Raw genomic sequence first — 22,347 nt, forward strand, 5'->3', positions numbered from 1 at the left:
AACACCCCACAATACCCTACACCCCATAACACCCTACACCCCATAACACCCTACAATACCCTATACCCCATAACACCCTACACCCCATTACACCCATAACACCCTGCACCCCATAACACCCTACACCCCACCCCCCATCACACCCCATAACACCCTACAACCCATAACACCCTACACACCACAATACCCTACACCCCATATACCCCATAATACCCATACCCCATAATACCCTACACCCCATAACGGCCTACACCCCATAATACCCTACACCCCATATACCCCATAATACCCATACCCCATAATACACTACACCCCATAACGCCCTACACCCCATAATACCCCACACCCCACCAAATGATGTCCCACAGTGAAGGTGTATGTTCTAAGAAGCAGCTCTTCTCAGTGTGAACGTGCAGCAGCCTGCTCTGTTGGCTCTCTGTGACCCTGTTTGAAGAGGTTCCTTTCATACAAGGACGGTTTGGCAAAACAGAGAGAGAGACAGAGAGAGGGGTGCAAGTTCAATTGAGATATAAATAGATAGATAGAGGTGCAAGTTCAATTGAATTGAAATCCATTGATGTTAGAAGAGAGATTGAGACTGAGATAGAGGCAGAGAGAGACGCACACAGAGACAGAAAGAGAGAGAGAGTGAGCGACAGAGACTGGGATAGAGAGGCAGAGAGAGAGAGACACACACAGAGAGAGAGAGAGCGACAGAGACAGACAGGTGATCAGACAGCAGTCTCCTGGTCCTCCCTCTGGATCATCTGGTAGTGTTGGCGGTTCTCCAGATACTCTGCCAGCTCCTGGTCCAGGGCCTTCTCTGCACGCTGCTTCGGAGTCTCGCCCTGAGGACGGAGAGGACCAACAAGTTCAGTCACTATGTTCTTCCTATGCTCCAGGACAGTCCAGTCAGTATGTTCTTCCTGTGCCCTAGGACAGTTCAGTCAGTATGTTCTTCCTGTGCCCCAGGACAGTTCAGTCAGTATGTTCTTCCTGTGCTCCAGGACAGTCCAGTCAGTATGTTCTTCCTGTGCCCCAGGACAGTTCAGTCAGTATGTTCTTCCTGTGCCCCAGGACAGTTCAGTCAGTATGTTCTTCCTGTTCCCCAGGACAGTTCAGTCAGTATGTTCCTCCTGTGCCCCAGGACAGTTAACCATTTCTGCGCCATTAACGAGTATACTCGTTATTGGCCGCCATGCGCTGAGCGCCAGAAACTAGTTTAAAACTCGTTTTTATGATAGTTATTTCCTTTATTCGCTATTGCCATTCATAATTCATCCAGCAAGGCTCCGGGAGACTCTGGTGGATTTCGGGCAAGTTGCACTCCACTCTCAACCGGATGATGCGTTCTGTGCATCGGCGAAAATGTTCCGGGCAGAGCTCTCTTGTTATGTGGATCCAGACAAACACTCTAGTGCATTGGATCGCTTTCGAGACGCAATAATCAATATGCTTTCGGCGTTTATTGCGTCGTACAAACGGAAAACGGATCTAGCAGATGGAAATCAAATAATTGGAATATTTTTTCTCCAGACTCATCGGCCACAGGTAAGAGGAATCTAACGTTAATTCCAGCTCGATTGTCCATTTATTTCATTGCAATCCATCTGATCAACGTATTCTATCAGAGTACTATTCTATCAGTACTATTCTACCAGAGTATTATTCTACCAGTCAGTGCACGTGAGCGGCGCGGCGAGTGAGCGGCGCGGGGAGCGGAGCGGGCGGTTTTGACGTGAGCGAGGAGTGGGTTTTAAAATGGGTCGGGGCGACGTCCGATGCGAGAGTTCTCCTCCGCTCCAATCCACTCCAGGCCGCTCACAGTGGTTTAACACTGATGTAATATATATGTAGTACAATGCCAAAGCAACAGATGGCGATGTACAAACATGAAGGCCATTTTCAACCAATGAGAAGGGTGAACCTGTGATATCCTGTTCAGGCTTTGTCACTCACATCCTGTTAGAAAAAGTTTTGACGCCATTGTTGTTGTCGTTAGCTTACATGCTAACGTTAATGGCAGCGACCATAGCATTGTGGCTAGGCTAGCTATCATCGCTTAATAGAGCTAGTGAATGGATAAACAACGTTATTTAACATTGCAGAATGGGTACAATTACAATGCGGCTCAATACAAACAATTGTTAACACTTTGACTGCCATGAAACGTGTTTAGACGTCATTGCTGGCCATGCTCAAGTTGCCGGAGGACGCTGTACAGCGTCCTTATATCAATATTTCAAAAATCTGCGATCGGATTCATATGTCCCCTCCGCTGGCCTGAGATCCACCAGCAGGACCCACTGAGCTCTCTGGCGGTTCAGGAGCGCCATCTGGTGGCCGATCGGCGCAATCGCTTAACAGGATGTGCCATAGAGGTTGTGCTAGACGTCCGTAGTACTTCCGGGCACTCGCTATAGGTCCCGGGACTCTGGCTCGTCACGCTACACAGTGATCGATTGCCAATAACTCGATAAACAACATGATTTGGACGTATATACCATTATACAAGCTGGAGATGGACCGGGTAAATTTACATCCCATAATGATAAGACTTCTACTCTACGATGATCGCCCAACGGCGCGCGGAGACTGGGGTGAGTTTCAGCGTGTAACGTTACCGTCTTCGATACTAACTGCTATTATCAACATTTGACCCACATTAGATGATTGGTATAACGCTGCCCACGGAATTATAAACGCCCCCTAGCCCATCCGGTCAACATCAGATGACATGTAGTAACTTCTAGAAGTACGTCTAGTTGGAATTTTTTATATCGCGCTGATTGCCATAAAACTGTATTGCATCATCAATATAATGCATTTGGGGCTATAGATCACGTTCTGGAGAAAGCTGCAGAAAGAGATGAAAACATACTTATACATTAGACCATACTTTACTATGAATATGTGAATGAAAAAGTTTAACGTTGCTACACAATGAACAATACATATAGGACTTTGAATGGGCCCTAATAATGGCAATGTAGCAATAGAATTTAAAAAGTTATAGCCATGCAAAGAAGGGGTACTTCTCCATAGACAAATAGAGCCGGCAACCTATGGTATATCATGAATTTAACCCAAGGCAACCAAAGTGTTAAGGGGCCCAGGGGGTGTAGACTGTTGTAGTTTGAGCTAATTTACACCATGCTCTAAAAAAAAAAAAAAAATCTGCCGAGCAATGTGGCGCGGGGAGCGCTCGATTCAAGGTGAGCGGTGAACGACTTGGGGGCGGGGTCAACATGAGCGATTAGCGGAGCGGACCAAGCTTTAAAGAGCGAAGAGCGGATTTCTCGCCCGCGCCGATCCGCTCACGTGGCCTGACCAGAGTACTATTCTACCAGAGTACTATTATATCAGAGTACTATTCTACCAGAGTACTATTCTACCAGAGTACTATTCTATCAGAGTACTATTCTATCAGAGTACTATTCTACCAGAGTACTATTCTATCAGTACTATTCTACCAGAGTACTATTCTATCAGTACTATTCTACCAGAGTACTATTCTATCAGAGTACTATTCTACCAGAGTACTATTCTATCAGAGTACTATTCTACCAGAGTACTATTCTACCAGAGTACTATTCTATCAGAGTACTATTCTATCAGTACTATTCTATCAGAGTACTATTCTACCAGAGTACTATTCTACCAGAGTATTACTCAATGAAGGTATTTATACTTGTAATTAAAAGGCTTTGGCTCTCTCTTCCACCACTGTCACTGACGCATGAACCCCTTTCTTTGGCCAAGAGAGGGAAAAACAAAAACTCAGATTATGGGCTGTTTCCTGTTGCCACTGGCTTCACCATGGCAACGGTGCACTGTGTCCATTGTGGACGCAGCGAGAGGCCAGGCGTCCTGCGGTGGCACATTTCTCACTGACACACAACATTAATCACTTCCTAGACCCACCGCCGGCAGGTCTGCACAACTAGGTCAAATAGTATTTCTGAGATACTTGTTCGTGACAAGTTTAAAGGTAGAATCTGTAATGTCGTCAAACAACCATTTGTTTACAGGTTTAGTTTTTGTCTGATTGTTGGATTGGATGTCAGTGGGTATAGAGGGGCTGCTATTAGAATTGATTTTAAAGTCCTTCTACTTGTTTTTAAAGCTTTTAACAATTTAGCACCTTCGTACATTTCCGATCTCCTGTCCTTTTATGTCCCCTCACGAGCCCTAAGGTCCTCCACAGCTGATCTTTTAATTGTTCCTGGGGTGCCCCAAAGGAAAATTGGGGCATCTGCTTTTAAATTCTATGCACCACAGCTGTGGAACACAATCCCAAAAAATATTAGAGAGGCTGGCTCAGTGGACATTCAACGACAGTTGAAAACATACCTTTTTAATATTGCTTTTAATTAGCAACTCTTTTTATTATTTTTATTTGTATACTCGATTTTATCCATTTTCTTTACTTGTGATTTTGACTGTGTGGTTTACTCTATGTTCTTTTTTTCTTCTTTTCTTTTTTTAATCTGTTATTATTCATTGTTTTATCTTTCTTTTATCGTGTAATGTGAAGCACTTTGGGCTGCATCTTGTATGAAAAGTGCTATATAAATAAAGTTATTATTATTATTATTATTATTATTATTATTATTATTATTATTATTATTATTATTATTATTATTATTATTATTGCTGGCCACATCCCAGGCTCTGCCAAGAGAGGTCTGGAGACACTCGCACTATAAGAGACTAAACTCCAACCCACATGTTAATAAAGTGCACTTTACACCATAGGGCTAACTTCAAGTTTCTTCAAGTTTCTTTAATAGTTGTCATACAGAAGTACAGAATACTTTTATACAAAATGCTTCTTACTGTTACGCTCCAGAGACTGTCTCCAAATAGTCAAACTAGTCTCTAACTAGGCTAACTAGTCTCTAAATAGTCTCCAAATAATCAAACTAGTCTCTAACTAGGCTAACTAGTCTCTAAACGATCTAACTAGTCTGCTCATCCTTACTGAGGCATCTCTCATACAATTGCCCTTCTGAGGTTTCTTCCCTCGTTTTTCAACAAGTGTTTTTCTTAGTCTTTCCTCTTCATTGAGGAAGTCTCATGGTTCTGTTGAGACACGTAACGAGGACACAATATCTTCTATATTATTCAGATAATGCTATACTAATAAATATGTTCTATATTATTCAGATAATGCTATAATAACAAATAGGGGTGTGGACATTTCTCAATTCTAAGATGCATCGCGATGCGGACGTGGACAATTGTGCATCGATGCAGTGACAGAACAGAACATAATTGATTATTACTCGCTTGCTAGCTTTTATGTTCTTTTACAATGTAGCACTTTGGGATTTGCTCCACAACTATAAAGCGCCCTATGAAACGGAGGTCTAGGGCCTCCACAGGTGTGTTTGATAGAGCTGGCGGACACTATGGGGTTGTGACTCCGATTAAAGAATCACAGAGGCGTGCTTCAGTTAATGATTTGTATTTGGGAATTTGCGTGTGGTTGTCTACAAAGGAATACAATACAATATACATTAGTAAACACAGTAGTGACGTACATAAACATAATGTCATAAACATGTGGTCTATAGCTACAATAATATTCATTAATAATATAATACAACTAGTAACTAAGACAATCACTAACATGCAACTAAGCTAACCAACATAGCATAGCAAACAGCATCTCAATAGCAGAGAGAAACAACATCGACAGAAATGGATCAATGTGAACATAAGTGTAGCTGAATGAATGAATGAATTAGGCAGGAACTAAACATAAATACTGTACTTACGTCTGTCATTGACGCACACTTTCCCCAAAGGGACAGAAGTAACTGCTGAAGTAACCTTATCAGAATGCGACACTAGCTGGAGCACATCACGCCGAACGATTACACTGTCATGCATCCACTCAACTCATAGAAAATACAGCATCAGGCTATTCTAAAAGTATTGATACAGTTGAGCTTATAGGACTAGATCAGGAGTGGCCAACCAGTCAGAGACTAAGAGCCACAAAAATTACTGTGGTACCACAAAGAGCCACACCATATACCAGCGTTTCACAACTTCTTTTTTTCAGTCACGGCACCCTTCATGTGTTTATAGGTCTCACCCTCTGGCCTCTGAAGTTGCTAATGTATTTTTTATTTGGGCCTCACAGGGTTAAAAGTACCCTGTGAGACCCACGGTTGCAAAATTACAAAATCACTTTTAGCAATTAAAAAAAAAAAAGTCTGTAAATGTTTATTTAAAAAATGTTAAGCACATGTATAGTCAATTGGTCCTGCTGTTCAGCCTCACAATGCTATTTGATAGTAAATGTGTTTATATGTCCCACCCTCAGATAATGATACACGAAGAAATATGCTCTATATTATTCAGATAATGATACACAGAGAAATATGCTCTATATTATTCAGATAATGATACATGAAGAAATATGCTCTATACTGTATTATTCAGATACTGATACACTAAGAAATATGCTCTATATTATTCAGATACTGATACACTAAGAAATATGCTCTATACTGTATTATTCAGATACTGATACACTAACAAATATGTTCTATATTATTCAGATAATGCTATACTAACAAATATGTTCTATATTATTCAGATAATGCTATACTAACAAATATGTTCTATATTATTCAGATAATGATACATGAAGAAATATGCTCTATATTATTCAGATAATGATACACGAAGAATTATGATCTATACTGTATTATTCAGATACTGACACACTAACACATATGCTCTATATTATTCAGATACTGATACACTAAGAAATATGCTCTATACTGTATTATTCAGATAGTGATACACTAGTCTATAGCTCCTAGCTGACAGGAGGATGTACGGTAGTCAGAGTGGATCTGTAAACACCAGAGCAGACAAGAACTCAGGGTCTAACCTGGAGGTATGTCTTCATCCACTTTACTTTACTGCCATTATTTAGTTTATTTATTTAGTGTACATCATATTAGTTTACTGCCATATCCATCATCTCACTGCCACTTTACTGCCATTATTGTATTATTATATTTTACTGCCATTATTTATTATTCATACTTACTATGTACCACTGCTGCTAAAAGTTTTGCACTAAGTTCTTTTTATAGTGTACTTTATGTTTATATTAGATCGTGTTCTTTATATACACCGTGGGAAGGGGGAAATGCAATTGCATTTCTCTGTATGTCTTGCACATTACAAGAGGTGACAATAAAGCTGACTTTGACTTTTGACTAACAAAAGTAACTCACCAAAACAACTCACAAGTCCGGATTCACACTGGCACTGCAGTGATGAGAGCAGGAACAGTAATGGCACAATAATAAAGTACAGAAGATTATCTTCCACCTGCACTGATTTGTGTGGGGGGTTACCCATTACACGAACGGCTACTCGCATCTTTTTTATTGTTATTATTCGTTTTCAATCTAAACCGTTTGGGATTGTTTTCCCCTTTTCAAATTTGGACCAAGCGGTCTTCTCTCGTGCTGAGCAGCAGAGATAACAGCAGCGCGTGGAACTGATCTGATCCGTAGCGCTCGTGTTTATCCCTTGCCTGGTTTTGTCGCGCCAGGCTCGTGAAACGGACCCTCCGCTCGCGACAGCATTGGGACTTCATGAGCGAGAGCAGTCTATAGCTCCTAGCTGACAGGAGGATGTGGTCAGAGTGGATCTGTAAACACCAGAGCAGATAAGAACTAGGGCTCTAACCTGGAGGTCCGTCTTCATGAGGGAGGCTCCGGCCTCCACCAGGTAGTGGCAGATGGTCCTCTGGCACGATGTGGCAGCCTGGTGCAGAGCCGTGTCTCCTCTGTGACCAAACACAACAACAACAACAGGCCATCAGTCACCTGCTTATACTTCAAGAGTTACAACATATTAGGAGGTCCATGAAACCGAGTGACCGGGGGAATCCTAGGGTGACAGCTATTCACTTAAAAGGGACACTTCACAAAAAAAAAAAAAAATGCAGATTTATGTTGCACATAATCTCGCACACAGTTCTGCTCACATACATTTTTGACAGTTATTGAGAGTAAATTAGTTTGAATATGGCCAGCAGTGTTGTAGCACTCGAGTCCTGGACAGATTTTCAGGACTCGTGACTCGACTTGGACTTGAGCACTGATGACTGGGACTCGAGCATTGACTGCATTCGGACTCGAAGGTGCAGACGAGGACTCAGACTTGTTAATTGATAAATACATAAATTACATTTAAATTATTTGTATTTGTTTTGGAATAGGCCCAAATCATTTGGCATAAGATATTGATGGCTAGTGCATTTGTTTGGCTATTGTGTCACAAAGTAAATAAACTCCCTTTGAAATGGTGACCGCTGTGTCATTTACGTTTAATGTAGACCTTTTTCTATCTGTCCTTTGTCCACCTTTGACTGCCAGAGTGGAGTGGACTCAACCTTGATGACTTGGACTTGGACTAGGGTAATGGGGACTCGACTCGGACTCGACTTGGGCTCTTCTTTGGTGACTTGGACTCGAACACTGGGGACTCGACACTCTACTCGGACTCGAGATTTAGTGACTCGACTACAACACTGATGGCCAGACATTGAATCCTTTTCAGACACTGGTCAGCTCTCCATTCCCCCGAACCAGACTGCGGACCTTTGGGGACAGAGCTTTCAGCGTGGCAGCTCTGCAACGCCCCAACTCTGGACTCCTTCAAAAAAAAATAATCCTCAAAACACACCTCTTCAACATGGCCTTTGACCCCTAATTTCCTACATTGAATGTTGTGTCTGGCCACCATAATAATAATAATAATAATAATAGATCAAATTTCTATAGCGCCTTTCATGAAACCCAAGGTCGCTTCACAATCATAACAAAAGAAATAGGGCTAGGGAAGTAGGGTAAAAAGGGGGATGAGGGCAGGTAAGGGATAATGGACCTAATCTAATCTAAACTAACTAAACCTTGGTGAAGAGGTGTGTTTTGACAGCAGTTTTGAAGGTGTCCAGGGTTGGGGCGTTGCGGATTTCGGGGGGGGAGAGAGTTCCAGAGGGTAGGGGACACCACGCTGAAGGCTCTGTCACCGAAAGTCCGTAACCTGGTGCGAGGGATGGAGAGGAGACCCAGATCAGAGGATCGTAGGTTCCGGGATGGAGTGTGCTGGTGGAGGAGATCAGACAGGTATCGGGGGGCGAGGGCATGGAGGGACTTGTAGGTGAGGAGCAGGAGTTTGAAGGTGATGCGGAACTTGACTGGGAACCAGTGGAGGTGGATGAGGGTGGGGGTGATGTGCTGCCAGGGCTTGGTGTGAGTGAGAACCCTGGCAGCTGAGTTCTGAACATACTGGAGACATGTCTGTTATTGTTGTTTTTCCCCCTATGTAAAGAAACCTTGGGTTTTATGAAAGGCGCTATATAAAACCAAGTTATTATTATTAGTGTGTCAATTACAGCTCAATGCGATAACATGGCAGTCGCTAATTATAAGACGAGGTGTTGTCACAAGGACAATATTCTTCTTCTTCTTCTTCTAGGGAGGATTTAGCCTGAGCTGCCCCCTAGTGGACAGACCTTTCAATCCTCCAAGGTACATGCAGAACATGCAGGCAAGTATGTGAACAATGCTGTTCAAAAGTAACACAGCCACGTGCATGTTGTATGTATGGTTAAAAGTAACGCAGCCACGTGCATGTTCTATGTATGGTTAAAAGTAACATGCATGTTCTATGTATGGTTAAAAGTATACCGAGACCCTACAAGGGGAAGGTGATGTAAAAGGAAACATATTGGACACAATAAACCAAGTGTATTCGTGGGAAATTAATCATCAATAACAAACTGTCTAATAATCTATTGACACTCTTGACTAAATGATATGTAAATTATATGTAAATGCAAGGAATGAACTGTCACTTACGTCTCCTTTTCTGTTATGTCCAGGTGAGCTGTGGGCACTAGAAGAGCCACAACACAGCAAATGAAGGTTAGAGTTAGTACACTATATTACACTATAGTACACTATAGTACACTATAGTACACTAACAATTATTACTGTTTAAGAAGTGAATACAGTGAATACAGTATGAGAACAAAGAGAAGTCTTACCGTTGTCTATGAGGTACTTGACTATTTCCTTGCTGCCCACCTCCACTGCATAGTGCAGCAGTGTGCGGCCTTGAGAGTCCTGGAACGCCAGCTCCGCCCCCTGTTTGTGGAGCTCTGTAAGCTGTGTGGGACAAACACAAGACACCAGTTACACCTGAGAGTCCTGGAACGCAAGCTCCGCCCCCCTGTTTGTCCCCTGTTTAACTTATATATAGTCAAAAGAAATTCTGATCGGGCCTTTGTGGTAGTGAAAGGGTTAACTTTCTGTAGTGTGGTTGTGAAAGTGTTAACCCTTTGTCGTGTGGCAGTGAAAGGGTTAACCCTTTGGTAGTGTGGTAGTGAAAGGGTTAAAAATGATCATTTTTGTCAACCTAGACTATATTTTCCTATCATTTGGTAGAGTCACAATAGCAATGCAAGCCAGAAACAGCTTACGGGTTGCTTTTAGATTGTAAGTGCAAAAGTGAACATTTTTACATCTATTTCTTTTGTATTATTGTTTTGTAGTGTCGAGTTATGAGTTCTCAAAATAAGGACAATGCACTGCAGCATCAAATTGCACTAACTGAGATGATTGAAAGAAAATGATATGGACAGACATGTTCCAGTACCATTATTATATTAAACATCTACAATGGATGTTTAATACAGGTATATAGATAGGTGTAATAGCTACAGAGAATATCCTATATCCTTATAGGAAAACGTCTCCTTTGCAGAGTTACAACCTAAAAGTAAATGTTGTTTGTAGCCTACAGTATATTCCTCTTCAATTCCTCTCATGAAGAACAAGCCCAGATTATTACATTATAATGTTATTGACTTACTTTTTCAAGGTCTTCAGTCTTCACACAGTCTATCAACTCAGACGCTGAGGAATGGAAACATTACAACACAGTTAGGCAGGGGAGGAAACAAACTTTTTGGCTTACCAGCCAACTGGCGAGTATCTGATTTTTTTTACCAGCCAAACAGATTTTTTACCAGACAAAAAAAATCGCTAAATTGTGATAATTACTTCTTTGTATGTCAAGCCGCGTCAATGTTGTGTATGCATCTGGGTAGGCACACTGTGCCTTTAAGACAGCACGGTGGTCTTACGACAGTGCTGTGAAGTACCGTCAAGTGTTGTGGTAACGTCAGTTGGGTTGGTGTGCTGCTGTTGTGCACAGTGCACTGGTTGAGCTAGCCCCTTTCGTGACTGCGATGTGCAAGCCAGGGGCTTTTGAGCATGAAATAAAATGTCTAACCTTACGTCGTAGTCCGGTGCTTTTTTGGAAACATTATAGTCATAACAGATACACCTAGCTGGCTGCTTTGAGCACACGGGGCAAAAAGTTAGCTAGCAAGCAGCTATAGCTAAAACGCTAACTAGAAGCTAACCACTGTATACAGTTCCAGTAGACTAACATTACACCTCTGTGATTTAAATGTGTCCTTAGTAACTTATACTCAAGGGTTGTACTAGGGTTGGATGCAGTTCCCCGTTGGTCAGTCTGTCTGTTTTCCATCTTCTGCTGTGTTTAACGTTATCTGTTTGCGAGTGCTCCTGATGGCTAGCCTAGTACCGCGGGACTTTTATTATTATATGTCCGCGGGTTGGCCAGTACTGCGCAAACGTTTATTAAACATATGTCCGCGGGTGGTCTTGTGCAGTGCTCTCGTGGCACTGTCAACTAAAGCGAACACTCAGAAGACGCGCACCGTTTGCCAGTGCAGTGATTGCAGAATGTTTTATTTTTTTGTATACACGCCAGCAGGGGAGGAAACTAACTTTTTGGCTTACCAGCCAACTGGCGGGTATCTGATTTTTTTTTTACCAGCCAAACGTAAAAAATACTAGCATTTGGCCAGTAAAGTGGCCTAATTTCCTCCCCTGCAGTTAGGATATTACTGAATGTACTTAGTGATTTACTTTACACATACTGAATGTACTTAGTAATTTACTTTACACATATTGAATGTACTTAGTAATTTACTTTACACATACTGAATGTACTTAGTAACTTACTTTACACATACTGAATGTACTTAGTAACTTACTTTACACATACTGGATGTACTTAGTAATTTACTTTACACATACTGAATGTACTTAGTAACTTACTTTACACATACTGAATGTACTTAGTAATTTACATTACACATACTGAATGTACAAGATAGATAACAATTTAATCTCTGTGTGTTCAGTAGAAAGCTATCTGTCTGCAAGCTAGCTAGGGGTGGGAATCACCAGCTTCATCACGATACGATACGATATCGATTCTTTGGACAACGATACGATATTTACCGATATCACAAAGTCTGCCACGATACGATTCAGGTGCCTGCGATCGATATGAGACGATATTATGTGCCCATTTAACAATCAGTCACATTTAGATCAACTCAAAGAAGGCAACGGAAATATCAATTGCCGTTTTTATTTTTGAGCTCTTCCAGACATTTAAATGAAAAACTATCTATTGTTTTTAATACAAATAGACCTCCTGTTCACTGTAAAGTGCCACGTTTTTATATATTGAGCTTTAAACTTTAAGTAAAATGTTTTGGAACTCACAACACGCAACCTAAAACCCCTCCCTCTCCCAAACTGTTCCTACAATTGTTTTATGTTGCATGATCATGATGAATACATTTATTATGTATTGTATTTTTTATGTTGAAATACAACATTATCTGTCCATCCTTAGTAAATACTATCAATATAATAATACTCCTGACTTAATCTGGGCCCTATTCCCTGTACCTGGCTAACTGAGTTAGCCGGATAATTTTCAGCATAGCTTGACTTAAGCCAGACATTTCCGTTCCCCGACGTCGGATTTTCTAAGTCGCTATGGCAACAGATCGAAAAGTTTGAACCTGGTCCGGAGCAGGGTTTAGTTCAGTTAGCTGGATGAACCATGACCACACCCTCGCAAAGAAATGCCAGCTCACTTCCTGAAATAATTATCACAGTGTAGATCTGCATTATACCATTCTGAATTATGTTTTTGTGCTTCGTTTTCCTAGAGGGGGCTTTTGAAATGTAAAATAATAGACCTAAAATGCTGATAATAAATCATATTCAGCCTATAGATTTACTTTGTCCTAAATAATGCACGTCATATTTATAAGGATACGGCGCTCGGAGTCGCGATACACACTGCATGTGGTTATTTTAAAGGGGAACTCCACTTTTTTTGGAAATTAGCTTATTTAACATCTTCCCTGGAGTTAGACAAGAAGATGCATACCTTTTTTGTCTCTGTGCGTGCATTTTAGCTTTGGGAATAGACGCTCCGTTAGCATAGCTTAGCTTCATCACTGGAAGTGAGGCAGGACAGTAGCCTTACAGTGCCTTACAGTGTATTGCAAGGTCTGACATTGACCAAACTTGATATGCATGACCTTGGTGGGCTCTAGGTCAACTCCTGAAAAGGGGGTCAATGTCAGACCTTGCAATCAAAAGTTAGGGGGCGCACTGAAATTATGGCAAGGGTTATTAGCCCCCTAACTTTGATTGCAAAGTCTGACATTGACCCCCTTTTCAGGAGTTGACCTAGAGCCCACCAAGGTCATGCATATCAAGTTTGGTCAATGTCAGACCTTGCAATACACTGTAAGGCACTGTAAGGCTACTGTCCTGCCTCACTTCCAGTGATGAAGCTAAGCTATGCTAACGGAGCGTCTATTCCCAAAGCTAAAATGCACGCACAGAGACAAAAAAGGTATGCATCTTCTTGTCTAACTCCAGGGAAGATGTTAAATAAGCTAATTTCCAAAAAAAGTGGAGTTCCCCTTTAATAACGGCGCATTGCAAATGTGAATCCCGCGGGGATATTTGTAATGAATGAAACCTATCGGGCGTTTGGCTCTGATTAGTTTCATATTCTCTGCTGTGGATGTATTTGCTTAACACTTTGGCGACCAGAGTCCCGCGGCGATTTATAGTCCAGAGGACCGAGCTTTGTCAACAAACCGATGTACTTTCTAACAGCTATATATATACTTTATAGTATTGCTATCTGTCCATTCTCATTGTTACTTGAGTGCATAAACCGTGCCTTCATAATGGCTTAAAGAAAATAAAAATCCATCGGTTGGTTGTCATTTTATAGCGCCGTGAATATAAGGTTTATCGCAGTCGTCTCTATTCGCCTCGTCTTTTTTCTGGGGAGCTAGATATGAGGCTAAAGGCTAGTCACGTTATATCAAACGCCATTTCTGTTGTATATATACGAATGAAATAAAACAAACTGCGTAGCATCCGGACTATTACAGAGCATCTATGGATGAAATGGGGGCGGCGGGGGACACCGATCAGTATTATTGATTAGCAATACAGTGTGCGTTCAAGTAGCCATTTTCACTGATCGATCACTTGCGTGTTACAACAATGTCCAATCCAGCTATAATTTGGGGGAATAGTATCCTACCGTCAGCCCATGTGATCGCCGGCAACATTTCGTCATTAGTCATCGGAATCTGGTAGATCGATATGTCCATTGGCTGATCATAAATCCCATTATTCCAGGCTGAAATCTGCGTTCGGTAACGTGATCAAAGATGGAGTATGTTTGGCTGGGATCGAGGCTCATATGAAACGCCCCAGACAGTAAAAATGTTTCCCCCCCATTCGGCCTCAATGATACTGCAGTGGAGCGATGGCGCCCCTAAGAGGATCTGGCTGGTATTGCATGTCGCGGATAAAAATCTGGCGGGTAAATCTGCAGAGCCGATCGGGGACCTTGATCCGTTTATTAATATGGAATAAAACAATAACAACTTGCCACGAGTGGCTCTGGTCCTCAACGGGTGGAATCGAAACACGAGTTAACTCGTGCTTGGGCGGCAAAGTGTTAACGGAGCGCCCGGATTGTGTTTCATTCAAGCATAAATTGAAGTGTCTATGCGTGGACTGTGGATTATGAATTACGAGGAATCTGAATCTGTGGATTGTTGAATTGTATCACTGTCACTCACACGTTATTGTGATATTGTAACTGGGATTAAAATGTCTGATGAGATGCGTTGTTTGACGGAATTGAGAAATTGAATGAGCCGTTGACATTAACACTTTAATCGCCAAAAACGCCGTAGGAAGTCTTTCCCCGCCATGCTCATTCTGCCAAAGACGCCGTACCACGTCTTTGATATAAATATTTAAAAAATCTGTGATCGAAATTATATTTCTCCCCCGGACCCTTGAGATCTACTGTTGAGCCCCTCTCAACTCTCCAACGGTTCAAGAGCGCCATCTGGTGGCCGATCGGTGGATCGCCCAGAGCGGAAACAGGAAATGGAAGCTGGTGCTCATTTCAATTCGGTCCGATCACTCAGTAATAGTCCCAGGACTCGAGCTAGACACAATGGATAGCAATCCGTTACCAATAACTCGATAAACAACATGATTTTGATTGATTGATTGAAAACTTTATTAACAGATTGCAGAATGGGTACAATACAGTACAGCTCAATACACACAATTGTTAAGGGGATGCAGACCAGAGAAAGACTTTCGTCTTGTTTACATCAGGGTCCCCCATTTTCAATTCATCAGGACATATATGACATACATGACATACAGATAGTCAGTACTGCTACATCTATACATTTATGACATACCAGATTTGCAAATACAGTACTGTTTGTGATACAGAAGGAGTCAGGAAAAGGGAGTATATACATTTGACGTAGAAACTGTACATTGGAGGAGGTTGGGTGGGGGGGGTTGGGTACACTGGGATATTGACAACCATACTGGGTAATCTACATTGGAGGTGGTTGGGGGGGGGGCACACTGTATAAACAAGCAAAACTGTACATTGAGGGGGGGGGGGGGGGGGGGGGGGGGGAGAACACTGTACAAACAAACAAAATTGTACATTGGACTATTGACAAAACCATACTAGGTAAATGACTGTACATTGGAGGGGGTTGGGTTAGGATATTTACAGGGGCCAGTGTTGAATTGCAGTCTCCCGTAGGTGTCCCTTGAGAGAGGTTTTGAAAGTGGGTAGTGATCCACATTCCTTTACAGCTTTGGGTAGGGCGTTCCACATTGGTGTGGCATAATTGCGAAACGTGTTTAGTCCCTTATTTGAGCCGAATCTGGGTTTAACATGATTTGTGGAGCTCCCTCTGGTGTTGTGATCGTGGTATTCACTGACCTTTGGGAAGTATTTTGACATGTACATGGGTACCTTGGTCGTGTAGTGTATCTTGTAGACCAGGCCCATTGCAAGTTGCTGTACTCTGTCGTCTACTCTAAGCCATCCTAGGTTGTCAAAGTGGGCAGGGGTGAGGTGGGTTCTAGGAGTAAGGTCAAGCAGTAGTCTGACCAGTTTGTTTTGAGATGTTTGTAATTTTGTTTTTAGCGCCTTTGAGGTGCTTTGGTACCATGAGGTGCAAGCATAGTCGTTTTGGACGTATATATACAACCTGGAAATGGATCGCATATTTCTACATCCCATAATAGGAATATTTCTGTTCCACGCTCATTGCCCAACGCTATGAGGAAGCTACGGTAAGATTCAGCGTTATTTTTTAACGTGTTCGATACTAACTGCTCTAATGATCATATCACCCACACTAGATGAATCATCTAACGTTGGCCACGGAATTATAAACGACCCCCCCCCATCCGGTCAACATCAGATGATAAGTAGTAACTTCTAGAAGCACGTCCATTTGAAATTTTTTATCTCGCGCAGATTCCTATCAAACTGTATTTCATCATCAATATAATGCATTTGGGGCTATTTCACGTTCTGGAGAAAGCTGCAGAAAACGATAAAAACATACTTATACTTTAGACCGTATTTTAGTATGAATATGTGAATGAAAAAGTATAACGTTGCTACACCCTGAACAATACATATAGGACGTTGAATGGGCCATAGTAATGTCAATTTAGCAATACAATTTAAAAAGTTATAGCCCTGCAAAGAAGGTAAACATCCCCATAGACAAATAGAGCTGGCGTGGGATGGTTTATTCTGAATTTAAGCCTGGCGATCAAAGTGTTAATGCATTTGAGAAAATGCATTTATCTGTTCAAGGCTTCAAGCACGGTTATCTGATGATGAACATGTGTCACTGGTATAAACCAAAGGTTAATCAATTCAATGCATGTATGGATGATGTCCGAAGATTAAAACCTGATTAATAGTGAAACTGTATAGCCTCCAAGCCTCTCACACCGTTATTTCGGGTTGCGCCTTGAAACTTTGGGAACCATGTATTTATATAGTACATGATACCTAAGCCGAGCGCATACACTGTACAGATATCCTCATAAGTATCTATTAATTCGTAACAATTAGATACTCTTTGGGCTTGTTTGTATCTACTTATTCTGAAAGAGTTTAACTAATTATTTTCGCTAGCAATAGATCTCATTCGATTATTCATTCCATTAAGCCTACTGCCAGCAGGCACAATTAAAGAAATATAATCTGATTGATTGGGGTAATGAGGGATTTAACATTAGCCTATAGATATGCATTTAACTTGTCGGCGAGGCTATTGAGCCGTACTGTATTGTACCCATTCTGCAATCTGTTAATAAAGTTTTAAATCAATCAATCAATCAATGCCGTTAGAAAATCAGGATTTGTGCGATCGACACCTGCTGTCTTTTCAGGTGAGGCGGCCGCGCGCACTTATCCTGAGTATCAAGTCTGGTTTGAATTAACGAGACTGAATCCACCTTCGAGGAATAGGGAAAGCGCGGATTCAAACATCGGGTTAATTGAATCTGGATAATGGGACTTTTGATCGACTTAGTTGAACCAGGTACGAGGAATAAGGCCCTGGTCTTTTCAAACGCACACACACACACACACACACACAGAATGCCCCTCCCCCAGTCCCCACACTCAGAAAAGGAGAATGCCCCTCCTTCCCCAGTCCCCTCTCCTGTTCTCGCTCAGGGTTAGCTGCTTAGCTTAGTTAGCGTAAGCAGCTAACGTAACAATAATTTAGGTCTTTAATGCGACGTGGGCATAAAGGAATTGCGACGATGCAAAGCATGTTAGATGCATTTGACCCGTTGTGGGAAAAAAACTGCACAGACTTATATCGGGTCGCAAAATAGGCGCTCTGTAGCCCTGCTCTACTGTACAGAGCTACACTGCGTTTCACACTACTGGTCGGATACGACTTGCCGGATTTTCAAAATAAGAGTATCGCAATATGAAGCGATCTTTTTACGTTAACACTTTCCCCGCCAAAAACGTTGTACAGCTTTATTGGCCGCCATGTGTTGAGCGCCAGACCTCGCTGTACAGCGTTATTGAGATCAATATTACATTTTTTCGCCATGGCATTCATAATTCATATTATATATACACCCCCGACGGTGCAGCTGGACCCTATAGGTGACGGCAACAACGGCTCAATACCGCCGCCTGGTGGATGGTCGGGCGAGTTACACTCACCTACAGGATATGGCTGCTGTGCGTCGATTAAACTCATCCGGCCGTCAGATATAGTTGCATGACTCCCGACAGACACAATGTACATAATGGATCACTTTCTAAACTTAATAATCGATATGATTTCGGCGTTTATTGCGACATACAAACCGAAAATGGACCTAGGCGATCAGCGTCGTATACCTGGGATCTTTCACCGCCAGTCTCTTTGACCCACGGTAAGAGGAATATAACGTTATTTTCAACCCGATTGTGCATTTCCTTGTTTGCAAACCATCTGATCAATATATCCACCCATACTACATAAAGCATTTACTGATGATCGGGGAATTATAAACGACCCCCCCCCCTTCCTCCACGCATGATGAAGCATAACGTATACCGATCATATACAGTTGCATTTTTTAATATAGGGTGTATAGGGAAGAAACGGCAATCGATAATCTATATATGCGTTTAGGCCTATAACTCACATTCTAGGAATTACTGCAGAAAATGATAAAAACACTTATATTCTAGAAGGTATTTTTGTATGAATGAAAAAGTATAACGTTCCCACATCCTGAACGATAGATAATCGATGTTGAATGGGCCATAGTAATGTCAATATAGCAATACAATTTTAAAAGTGATAGCCCTGCAAAGAAGGTAAACATCTCCATAGGCTTACAGTGGTGGCAGACTGGGTATATTGATGGGTATAACCAATGGCGGGGGATGTGTTAATAATAATAACTTCATTTTATATAGCGCCTTTCAAAAGACCCAAGGTCGCTTTACATAGGGGGGGGGGGGGGGGGGAATAACAAAGTAACAAACATAGTGGACAGACGCAACATATACATATAAAGTGAGAAATTAGGGGTTAAAGGCAAAAATGAAGAGGTGGGTTTTTAATGAGTCCAGAGTTGGGGCGGTGCGGAGTTCTGCGGGGAGGGAGTTCCAGAGGGTGGGAGCTGCCACACTGAAAGCTCTGTCCCCGAAGGTCCGCAGTCTGGTTCGGGGGATGGAGAGCTGACCAGTGTCCGTGGATCGCAGGGACCGTGACTGAGTGTAGGAGGTCAGTGAGGTACTGAGGTGCCAGAGCGTGAAGGGATTTGTAGGTGAGCAGGAGGGTTTTGTAGGTGATGCGGGATTTGATGGGGAGCCAGTGGAGGTGGATGAGGGTGGGGGTGATGTGCTGCCAGGGTTTGGTGCGGGTTAGAACCCTGGCAGCTGAATTTTGAACATACTGGAGCTCGTCCAGGGTTTTGCTTGGGACCCCGGACAGGACCCTGTTGCAGTAGTCCAGGCGGGAGGTTACAAAGGCATGGATGAGGGTCTCAGCTGTGGATTCGGAAAGTGATGGTCGAGTCTGGAGATATTTCTGAGATGGAAGAAGGCGGATTTGGTGACGGAACTGACATGGGCTTGGTAGGAAAGGGTGGAGTCCAGGATAACGCCCAGGTTGCGGACCTTTGGGGATGGGCAGATGGAGCAGCCGTCTATGTTGAGGGTGAGATCCCCAACCTTCCGGAGCAGGGCCTTGGGTGCCACAACCATGAGCTCAGTTTTATCGTTGTTGAGTTTGAGAAGATTAGATGACATCCAGGTTTTTATTTCATGAAGGCAGTTGATAAGGGAGTGTGGGGGGAGATGGGTGGATGGTTTGGTGGAAAGGTAGAGCTGTGTGTCGTCGGCATAGGAGTGGAAGCTCAGGCCATGGCGGCGGATGATCTGACCGAGGGGGAGCCTTGGGGGGCGCCTTGGTTGACTGGGGCCGGGGTGGAACTGGAATCGCCGATGGTGATAAACTGTGTCCGGGTGGTGAGGTAGGATTGAAACCAGGAGAGTGCTGAGCCAGTGATTCCGAGGTTGTTGGATAGGCGGTTGAGGAGGATGGAATGGGAGACTGTGTCGAAGGCTGCAGAAAGGTCCAGGAGGATGAGGATGCTAATGTGGCCAGAGTCAGCTGCAAGGAGGAGGTCGTTGGTGATTTTGATGAGGGCGGTCTCTGTGCTGTGTTGAGTTCTGAAGCCGGATCGTTGCATCGATCCTATTTGATTATTGATAATAGATCGATATATCGATCTGGATCGATGTATCGTCCCACCCCTAAAGCTAGCCTAGCTTAGCACAAATGAATGGAAGCGGATACAGACCATCTAGCCTAGCTTAAAAATGTGAGGTGTTTTTGGCCAACGCCTTGGCTAGCCACTCTGTATCCACTTGCAAGCTAAGCTAGGCTAGCTTGCAAACCGGTAGCTTTCTACTGAACACACAGAGAGGAAATTGGTATGTATCTTCTTGTCGGACTCTGGAGAAGAGGGTAAGTGCATTTCCCTTAAAGTTGACGTGTTCCTTTAACCCATTCAGTGCCAACCACGTGATTAGTCGGGTTAACTCGCCATGCGGTGAGTGCCAAGACCCGAGAAAACTCTGGTTTTAATCGTTATTTCTTTTATTAGCAATATCCATTCATTTTCATCTATCCAGCCTGACGTTATCATTGGGAATGGGTCTGAGCTCGAAAAGGGCAAATACCGCCGCCTATCGTCTCCCGGATGGTATTGCACATCATTGGATTGGATTGGGTGGGACTGTGCATCAGAAAATAACTCCGGTCCGGGTTTCCCTTCTCGGGCAAGCAGTAGCTGTTACCACATTTACTGGGGAGGCTCGGAGCAGCGTCGATTATATGTTTTGGTGCTATAACGTTGGATCAATAAACGCGATCAATATTTGGAATGGCGATCAGGAATTGGATTCATCTTTTTGCAGAACATCTGATGTGAGGTAAGGACTCTATTTGACCAGTCTTGGGTTAATCAGATGTTTTTTTCTCGTCATCGCAGCGCGCGCGCGTGTGTGCGTAACGTTAGCGCTGACCACGGCATGGATAATCGATTTTCAGCCCGCTTCTCTAGCGTGCATAAGTACACATATACTATCGATAATCTAGCGTTTATTTGAAAAAGATTCATAAATCAGCCGAAAAATTACAACGTGTTTTGTGTATTCCACTAAAGAGCCATTATCGCGAAATTTCTCTGGAATTACTAGACATCTCCAAAACTATACTCGTATTCAAAACGGTATAAAACGGAAATGTACTAATGAAAAAACAATCCGTTTCGTACATGTTGACTGCAAGCAAGTCATTGGTAAGCGATGGGTGTATTATAGCCATAGCCATAATTTAAGATATTGTTTAAGCGTTCGCAAATTTCCCCGTCCTCCCATTGACTTCAGTGTTGGCACGCTAGCCCTAATATGGTCATAAGGGCGTGGCTCTGAATGTGTTAAGAGAAGGAAATACTGTTTCCATGAAAACAAATAAAATTTTCTTTTCCATGTACCTTCTCCAGCATCCCGCGAGGTTGCAGCGCTACTGGAGCTGGAGAGGAAAGAAACGCCAAGTCAACGACGAGGAAGTTTGTTATCATCATCCACAAAACACCAAGCACGGAAAAGAACAATACAACACATAACGGAAACACCACACACACACACACACACACACAGCATACCTAGTAACATTAGGTCTGAAATCAGCTAGAGTCGTGTTGGAGCGATTCACAAGCTTTGATGCCCCCCTCCTTCAGAGACACAGACAAGAGACACAGTATAGACAACATGGATGACATGGAGACACAGTATAGACAACATGGATGACATGGAGACACAGTATAGACAACATGGATGACATGGAGACACAGTATAGACAACATGGATCACATGGGAATGCAGTAGATATGATGCAGGCAGACACTCCAGTGACTGTAGGGGATGATGACCTATTTAGACCTGCAGATATTGGATTGAAGAATATTTTTTAAAGATCAAATC

General features: G+C 42.7%; 1 protein-coding gene across 3 annotated transcripts in view; it reads right to left on the reverse strand.

The window, feature by feature from the left end:
- Nucleotides 1–365: 365 nt before the first annotated feature.
- The window catches only part of dgkzb (diacylglycerol kinase, zeta b), a 189,632-nt gene continuing 167,650 nt past the window's right edge, over nucleotides 366–22,347 (reverse strand). For 2 of the 3 annotated variants that reach the window (XM_084334851.1, XM_084334852.1), the window contains exons 27-33: nucleotides 22,029–22,097; nucleotides 21,858–21,895; nucleotides 10,921–10,964; nucleotides 10,094–10,214; nucleotides 9,906–9,942; nucleotides 7,726–7,825; nucleotides 366–848 (exon numbers count right to left, since the gene is read on the reverse strand). In XM_084334851.1, the coding sequence (XP_084190977.1) occupies nucleotides 732–848; nucleotides 7,726–7,825; nucleotides 9,906–9,942; nucleotides 10,094–10,214; nucleotides 10,921–10,964; nucleotides 21,858–21,895; nucleotides 22,029–22,097 (526 nt within the window). In that variant the 3' untranslated portion in view covers nucleotides 366–731. The remainder of the gene's footprint in view (nucleotides 849–7,725; nucleotides 7,826–9,905; nucleotides 9,943–10,093; nucleotides 10,215–10,920; nucleotides 10,965–21,857; nucleotides 21,896–22,028; nucleotides 22,098–22,347) is intronic. The other variant, XM_084334853.1, reaches the window with a different exon arrangement.

The sequence above is a fragment of the Notolepis coatsorum genome (genome assembly GCF_963971535.1).
Source record: "Notolepis coatsorum genome assembly, chromosome: 18".
Classification (NCBI taxonomy): Eukaryota; Metazoa; Chordata; class Actinopteri; order Aulopiformes; family Paralepididae; genus Notolepis; species Notolepis coatsorum.